Genomic DNA, 8,634 nt, shown 5'->3' with positions numbered 1-8,634 from the left:
CTTGGAATTATGTTGGAGGAGGATTTGAGCTCACTTGTTCTTTCAGTCATGTTTATTTCATGAACATCTACTATATGCCAGGCTCCGCATTAAAAGTTTGGGAGTCCATTGATGAAGAGGATAGGGTTCTGACCGGGAGACACAGAGGTTCATAACACATTTTGGTAAGTGCTATCATAGGATTTTTCATGAAATGTTATCATGCTCACTAGGGAATTATTAATTCCCTTTGAAGATGGAGTTACCAACAGAAGCTTTACAGAGAAGGTGTCATTTATGCCAAGACTTGAAGAATGGGTAGGATTTATCAGTTGAACTAGAAGGAAAGGTATTCCAGGCAAATAGATGCAAGCAGAAACATGAAGGGGTGAAAGAGCATAGGATTTAGATTCATACAAAGATATGTTTCTGATAGTGGGCATGTAAGCTGGTCAGTTCATGGTTTATCAACTCTTTTTTTTTTTTTTATTGAGTCATGGAACTCTGGGAGGGTCAAATAAAAGCAATAATCTCTCTCCTCAGAAGAGTGTGTACAGACACACACACCCAACTTTCTGGGCATTTTCATTGAGTTCATGAACCCTCTGTCTTGATAGATACAGAGGATTATGTCCCTGACTGAATTATTTTATATATGTAACATATATAGATGTAAAACAAATTAAGAGGATTAATGACTATGTGTCACTAGCTTCATCTGCTCCAACTATTAGTGTTACCTAAAGATTAACTCACTGAAGGTCCATAATGAAGTTAACCATTAAGTGTTTATAAGCAGTAAATCTTTTGTCTCCAAAATTTACCAGAGATCATGGTTAATTTCCTCTACCACAATTATATTTATTTTCACCCCTTTTGGTTAGAATGGTTAGAATTTCAAGAATATACATTTAGAATGTTAATTGAAACAATCAAGCATGGGGATAGGCCTGAGTTTCAGACTTTTTTTTTTTTTTTTTAAACACTGAAATCTAAAGCAAACTGGGGAGTGGTGTGGCTTTTCTGTGCTGTACTGTTGTCTGGGCTTAGTCTACCTTTGCAGGTAATTAATTCCCCAGCCTGCTTATTTTTTCTAGTTGGCTCTTGTTTAGCTTCCACAGAGCCCCACCCCAAAGTGCTTTATTGTCCCTCTGCTATTTCTACATATGGTCAAAATCATCTCACCTTCCGGGTTGCTGACATCGGCAAATTCAGTTTGGCAAACCGGGCTCTGCTCCCAGTAACCCTTTGTTCAAGAAGTGTTATTACAAGGGAGAGTATACCCGAAGCTAACAAGCCTGTCCAATCTCTTCCACTCCTAGAGATACTCCTAAGGAGAAACTCTTTGTGTATTTGGATTTACAGCCACAGGCAGGATATTAGCACTCCCAGACCTACTGGGTACTAGAACACTGCTAATGAGCAAACAGCCCTGCCTCAATTAGTGGTTTGTGAAATATTCCTGGATATCAAATTGCTTTTGCTGCCTGATAATCACACTGGCTCTTGGGATGAAAAGCAACCAAGCAAAAAATTGTTCCCTTGTTGAGCACTGCCTTGTTGATCTCCTAAGTTATATCTGTAGTCAGAATTTAAGTTTCCCATTTCCCCAGAGCTGAGGTTTGATTTATGCATGTAATCACTGAGTTGGTGTTCATGTTTTCTCTTGTGAATCTTTTCCATAGTATTAGATTACTATCTTTTGAGACTGATTCTATAATTATTTAAACAAGGTTGATTATTTGAGAAACAAATTAAGAAATAAACTATAGACAGATCCAAAATGCTAAACTGCTACTTTCCTTAGGCATAGGTATTTATTTGGGGGTAAGGGGTGGTAGTACAGAGGAGGGAATTAATGAAATTGGGAGACTGTTTCATTCAGATCACAACTTCCAGTTTGACTCTTCCTAAATTCTTTGCTTCTTAATTTTCAAGTCACTTCAGATTGCAGCAATGTTAACCTCAGCAACTAAAAATAAAAGCTTCAGTATATTGGGAAGAAAAAAGTAGTAAAGGGAAGCAATTCAAGATCTGTTATTGGTATTTGAATACATTTATTGTGACAAGAATGCTGTTATAAATATTCATAAGCAAAGGCCATCTTTTAATCTAGGAGTTGTCAAAGAGAAGATTCCAAATTGGAAGGATACATCTTTTGTAAAATCTGCCACCAATTCCTGCTTTGAGAATAAGCATCTATTGTTAAATTTCTACTAACATTATAAATGGTCACAGCACATGCCACTTGATACAATCCCAAACTTTGAAATGTTTGACTTCCCAGTGGGCTGTCCCTCTCCACTGCAACACCTCCCCTTCCTCCAGCCTTCTGAAACATCGCACTATCCTTTGGTAAGCAATTCCATACAGATAGCTGGGGGAAGAAGAGTATAACCTGACCATAGAAGCAGGTACATCAGGAACATTTATTTCTAAAGTCTAATAGAGAACAGTTTTTACTGCTGGATAGTAAGCAGCACTGAGAGTGATTTTATTTGACATTCTTAACTCTTTCAACTCCACCTAGATAGCTAGTATCTATAGATGATGCAGAAAAGAGGTTAGGGGAGTACTTTTCAATAGTTTATTGTATTTTCTTAAATATCCTTTCTGGAATTTTCAGAAACAAAACATAAAAAAATTATATACTTTATTACAAATGGTAAACTCAGAGTGCTCCAAATCTCTTATTTACAAACAACACTGGGCAGGACACCCAAACAAACAAACAAGAAATAACTTACAAAGGCATGAAGCTGTTTATTGACAGTAATCAGCTTTCATCAAATTAAAAAATATATATATGTACATACACAGTTAACGAAGGCAGGCCAGAAAGAGTTCATCTGTAGGCTCAGCCTCGCTCTCACAAACCTCCCTCCTGCCGCCCCTCCCCAGCCCTCCCCCCCGCTTTGTGTTCTTAATGAGTACTACAGAAGCAATCTACAGTCTCTATTGCAGTTTGTAACCCCCTCCCCCTCCCCCCTTTAATACTGAATGAGATCGAATGTTAGGTCCATGCAGTTCTTGGTCAATGTTAACGAAAAGTCCAACGTTCCGTTCGCGCGGGGACAGCCCGTCCGCAAAGCGGGACAGCCCGCCGGCGGCCGCTCCCTGGCTCCACGCCAAGGGAGGGCGCGCCAAGTCCTTCCCACTCGTGCACACTGGGGGCGCCGTCAGGACGCAACCCAGTCCAACTTGGATACCCTTGGCTTTAGTTCTCGGACACTTCTCTTTCCTCTCTGTCGCAACTTGTCAAGTTCTCAAGTCTGTCTCTCTGTGTTATTTTTTTTTCTCCTTTGCCCCTCAGCCCCCAACAGTCTCTCTTCAAAATGTTTGCAACTGCTGCGTTAGCATGAGTTGGCACCCACTGTTAACGTGGTTCATGACTTTCTGTTTAAGCTGTGCCACCTGTTCCCTGAGCATGTTGGCCGTGGACGCCAGCTCCGAGTTCTGAGCTTTCAAGGTTTTCACTTTTTCCTCCAGCCGGGCGATTCTCTCCAGCTTCCTTTTTCGGCACTTGGAGGCAGCAATGCGGTTCCTCATGCGCTTCCTCTCCGCCTTGATCCGCTCCTGGGACTCCATGTCAATGGGGGACAGGGGCGGCGTCTCGCCAGGCATCTCGGGCACTGTCTGAGGCTCCTCCTTCAGGGCTTGCAGCCGCGGGTGCTGCACGGGCATCTGCTGGGGCAGGTGGTGCGGCGGCTGCTGCTGCTGCTGGGGTTGCGCGGGAAAGGCCAGGCCGGCCGCGCCGTAGGAGGGCGCCCCGCCGCCACTGCTTAGCGCGCCTGGGTTGAAGTTGCTGAGGTTGGCGTAGACGGGCGGCTCGCTGTGCAGGCTTGCGCTGAAGCCTCCGCTGCCGCTGCCCCCTGCCACCGAGGCTACCGCTGGAGCCACCATGCCCGCCCCGCTGACCGGCTGCGCCGCTGACGTGACGTTGGGCAGCGTGTTCTGGCTGTGCAGTTCGGCCAGGGCGCGCACGAAGCCCTCCGCGAAGCCCTCCTGCTCGTCTGTCACGTTCTTGGGGCACAGGAACTGGGTGGGGGTCGGCGTGGTGGTGATGTGCCCGTTGCTGGACTGGATTATCAGGCGCTCCAGCTCGGGCGACGCCAGCTTGAGCAGCCCCACGTCGGGCGAGGTGAGGAGGTCCGAGTTCTTGGCGCGGAGGTGCGGCTTCAGGCTCCCCACTGGGTCGGCCAGGTTCAGGGTCATGCTCTGTTTCAGGATCTTGGGGTTACTGTAGCCATAAGCTCCGCTCTCGGACGGGAGGAACGAGGCGTTGAGGGCATCGTCATAGAAGGTCGTTTCCATCTTTGCAGTCATAGAACAGTCCGTCACTTCACCTGAGGTTAGTTTGGGCTGCGTGCACAAGTTTCGGGGCCGCAACAGCGCTCTGGCAAGCGGGGGACACCCGTGCCCCCCGGGGCCTTTGGCAGGGAAAGTTTCTCTAAGAGCGCGCGCACCCGCTGGTTGTCGTCCCCGCTGCGCCCTCCTCACCAGCTCGCTCCAGGGAGCGCAGGGTTAATTAAGATGCCTCCCGCACTCTTACTTGTCGACTCGCGCGCGCGCTACCCGGCTTTGAAAAGTCGCGGTCACTCACTGAGCGCTCTTCGGGCGCCGCGGTTCCTTGGAGTCCGCGGGCGAACTCGCTTCCCAGAGCAGCGGCTCTCCCGGCGGCGCGGATCAGTGCCGACCCCGCAGAGGCCGACCAGCGGCAGGTCTCGGCCGCCCAGACGCGGACGACTTGTCCCCTCCTCCGCTGCGAGGGGGAGGGGGCGCCCGGCAGCCGCGGCTCGCGCTCGTCCAAGTTCAGCAACCGGTGCGAGCGAAGCTGAGCGCACGTCCTTCTTCTTTCGCGTGGCTGTCCGCCGCCTCCTGGGCTTTACCGCCGCCGAGTAGCCTAAGACGCAGGAAAGGCTTGCAAAAGTTCGCTCCGGGACTCTGGGCCAGTTGTCTCCGGTCCTCCCGGCCGAGAAAGTTCTTTGCTGCTGCAGCCGCTCGCCGACTTCCCCCGGCTGGCGCGTGGGTACCGCTGCTCTCCGCCGCTGTCAACAGCGCCTGGGCAGCAGGGCTCTTCTCCCGGGGGCGGCTGGAGACCAGGCTCTCTGGGCACTCCTCGTAACACCAGCCCGGGAGCCACAGGCGCTAGCCCTGGGCAGTTAGAGAGAAGGTGGAAAAGAAAATAAGATTTGCAGTTCGGACTATCCTGCCGTCCTGGCTGGCTGGCTGTGTCTGTCTGCCTGCCTGAGTCCGCGCACCTCCACTCCCGCCTCGCTGCTTCAGCCACACTCAGTGCAACTCTGAGCCCTTATCCAGCCCGAGCTCAACACTTATCTGCTACCAGTCAACCCCTAAAAATAGCCCATGATGTCACCCCAAGGCCTTCCCATTGGCTCCCGTCGCTCTCAGGGGGGCGGGCCCGCCCGTCACCATGGAGACTCCACCCTAGAAGATTCTTCTCTGGGCCCGCGGAGGCTCACGGGATGAGGTAATGCTCCGCTGCCCTCCTACAGTCGGGCCCTTCTTTCTCCTACCCTCCCCCCTGCCGCACGCCTCTCGGCCCTCTCTTCCCCGGTCCCCTCCCCGGGCCGTTTTTCCCGGCCCGCCCGGTGCATTGTGGGCTGACGTCTTGGGGTTTGACTGTCTAGTGACGGTGGCTGCCGCGAGCGGGCGGACGCTTGCAACCTCTGACGGAGGGGGCTCAAGTTCACGGCTGCGGACTGGGATGCAGGGAATGCGGGGACCCGGGAGGCCAGGGAACCCGGCCAGTTGTTTTGGGTCAAGGGTGCGGGTGAGGGGTGGTGGTGTTTTCCCACTTGTGGGGCTCGAAGTCATCCACCGGCGTCCGCCGCCGCGCGGAGCGGGAGACTGAGAGTCCAGGTCCGCCGCCCCCCCGCACTTCCGGGGGGCGGGAGCACCGCCCTTAAGGTGGCTCTGTGAAGTCCCAGTTGGGGGCGAGCCTAAGGGGGCTTAAGTTTGGGGGCGGTCTCCCGAGAGTTGGCCCCCCACGTTGAGGAACGATCCGAAGTTTGCATCTCGGTCAAGTTCAGGATCGATGGTCCGCAGGGTTGTCTGGCTGCTCCTAGAAGCTGAGAGATTTGTATTGCCCGAAACTGGACGCTCAGCTGAGTCTCCGTTGCACCCCACTTCATCCTCCGGGACCGTAGGGGAAAGGGCGCGGGGGATCACAGCTTTGCCTCCGAGGGGCAGTTTTTATTGTGGGCGCAATTAGTGGGTAACAGGGTCCAGATGGGAACAAGCGTGTAGGCGATCCGAAACTCGGGGAACCCCGGTGTTAGTCTACTCCCCGCCCCCGGACAACACGCACGCTTAACACAACACGCACAACATACTCGCGCGCCCGCGCACACACACGCACACACACTCTCTCCATCCGCGCCGAGTTGCTTCCGGGAAAACAAGCTCAGAAGGCGGCGGACACTCGCATAAAGTAACGCAGTAGAACTCAGGAGCCCGGGGTAGAACCTGGACTTCAAATCTCTGCCTTCCCGGCCGGGTAGTGGGCCCATATCCTGAGTAGCCTCTAGGAAGCGCTAGACACATGTAAGTGGTTCCTTTTCCGCGGTTATTTTATCCTCCCGCCGCCCCCCACCCCTTAGGGACGAAAGTGTGTGGTGGAAAGAATCCCGAAGTCGGCAATCCTGGTTCTTTCGTGGCCAGGCTGCAACAGTGTGAAGCGAGCAAATCACAGAACTCCTCTGAGCTTCATTTCCCTCATCTGCAGGTGGGGCCGGTGCCGTCCACATCACCGGGCTGCCGGGAGTTAGTGTGACAGGGTCGCCTGCAGCACTAGGGAGGTGGTGGCCAAACAGCCCGCTTCCCTCCCCTGTCTCGCGGTTTCCATCCTCGCAGAGCCTGGGTAGGATGCCAGGATATAAGAGTGCGATTTGGCAGGACCAGGTGTACTTTCCTGTGAGAAGCATCGAGGGGAGGAGGAGAGGGGGAACAGGGTTAGAAGTCAGCTCTTTCCCAAGCCTCTCTGTCTAGAACTGGGGCTTGAAGTTGGACCTGCAGCAGTTTAAGTTCCTAGGTTCTAAATTCAGACTTCACTGTTTCTGAACTTGGAATTCAGCCTAGGGTTCATTGCCCCCAGCCCTAAGGTATTTGCGGCTTTGAGTGTTCAGAAACCAACAGCAGCTGGTATCAGTGGGAAACCTGCCAACTTTTCTTCACTCCGGGCACTCACCTAGCTTTCACTGATCTGCAGAGGGTAACTGAAAGCCTACTGTGAGCCAGGCGCTGAGCTGGGGAGGAGGAGGGGTAGGTTTACAGTAGTGACAAGATCCAGTTACTTCCTCAAGGAGAGAACATTCTCCTCTGTCTGTTGCCCTGAATAATTTTCTGTTGTAATCAGGGAGCTGGTGTTCTAAATATTTTTTTATAACAGTAATAAAAATAAGTTTCATGTATTAAACACGTATCTGCCAGGCATTCTCCTAAGTAATTTAAATATGCTATTTTCTCCCCACAATCATCTTGAGAGACATATATTATTACCAGATTTAACATGTGAGGAAATAGGCCCAGAAAGGTTAAGTATCTTTGTTCGGGTCACACAGGCACCTGGAAGTTGACCTCAGGTCTGTGTTACATTCCTTTGTATTTTCTCTACTCTGGCAAACTTTCTTGTGGAGTATTAGTTATCTGCAGAGGAAATAGCGTTTGTGGCATAAAAGAAATTTTCTTGCCTGATCCTCTGACTATAACTCTGTTCAGAGCTCCTGTATTTAGAAATTTCAAGACTTAGGACTTTGTATAAATATATATCTTTTACCTAAGCATTCTGTGTGTTCCTCTGTGCCTCATGTGGTTTAGTAGGCTGATCTTCTCCTTATGTTGAGAAATAGCATATTTCATCCAAAAAAAATAACAAATCTGTTCATGTTAACGCCCCTGCTTGGAAGCCTTCATTGGCTTTTCCTTACAACCAGGAGTGTTCCGATTCCTATGCCTGGGAGAAGGGGCTTTTCGCAATCTAACTTCTCTCTCCAGCCTTATCTGCCACTCCCAGTTCTGTCAGGAAAGGCAGTGTTGTACTCCCCTAACAAACAACCCTAACATATCAGTGGTTTATTCCAGTGAAAGTTTGTCATTTCCGCTACATGACCATTGTAGGTTGGCAGGGTAGCTCTGCTCATTGTAGTCACTCAAGGGCTCAGGCTCAAGGAGGCCTCGTCTTGATACCCATTTTCAAGGCTATCCTGACTGTGGGGAAGGAACTCGGAACATCATGGCTGTCAGAGCATCCACCTGGAAATGGCAGACATCACTTCTGCTCATACATCATTGGCCAAAGCAGTTACATGGCCGTGCCTAACTTTAGATCACTATAATCCTACCAGGTGTCTCAAAGGGATCTCCAGGAATATTTGGGGAATAACACTAAAGACTCTGTCTCCCTTTCTGTTCACCAAATGTTTGGTCTTATCTCCTTCCCCTCGTTCTTTTTTCAAGGGAGACAACCTTAAAGACCCATGTGGTCACAGCACCAAGCTGCCCTGTCCATTGTTTTCCATGATTCCTGAGTTTGCCTTCGGAGAGTCTTGCTTTTCCACAGCTAAAGCAGGCATTGGAAAATATGCTTTTAAATAAGCTTTTAAAAGTTGGGGAGATGCAGAGTGACATTAAGTA

The 8,634-nt window shown here is 50.3% G+C and overlaps 2 protein-coding genes across 5 annotated transcripts in view; one reads left to right on the top strand and one right to left on the bottom strand.

The window, feature by feature from the left end:
• Window positions 1-2,017: 2,017 nt before the first annotated feature.
• JUN (Jun proto-oncogene, AP-1 transcription factor subunit) lies at window positions 2,018-4,500 on the bottom strand. The gene has a single exon (XM_023187532.3). The coding sequence runs from the start codon at window positions 4,303-4,305 to the stop codon at window positions 3,310-3,312; it is 996 nt and encodes a 331-aa protein (XP_023043300.1). The 5' UTR covers window positions 4,306-4,500; the 3' UTR covers window positions 2,018-3,309.
• Window positions 4,501-6,342: 1,842 nt separating this feature from the next.
• The window catches only part of LOC111522630, a 116,322-nt gene continuing 114,030 nt past the window's right edge, over window positions 6,343-8,634 (top strand). For all 4 annotated transcript variants that reach the window (XR_002725297.1, XR_002725293.2, XR_002725295.1 and 1 more), the window contains exon 1: window positions 6,343-6,546. The gene's annotated coding sequence lies outside the window, so the exon portion shown is untranslated. The remainder of the gene's footprint in view (window positions 6,547-8,634) is intronic.

Source organism: Piliocolobus tephrosceles, chromosome 1 (genome assembly GCF_002776525.5).
Source record: "Piliocolobus tephrosceles isolate RC106 chromosome 1, ASM277652v3, whole genome shotgun sequence".
NCBI classification, from domain to species: Eukaryota; Metazoa; Chordata; class Mammalia; order Primates; family Cercopithecidae; genus Piliocolobus; species Piliocolobus tephrosceles.
The sequence above is the reverse complement of the archived record's forward strand: the minus strand, read 5'-3'. Positions and strand labels throughout refer to the sequence as shown.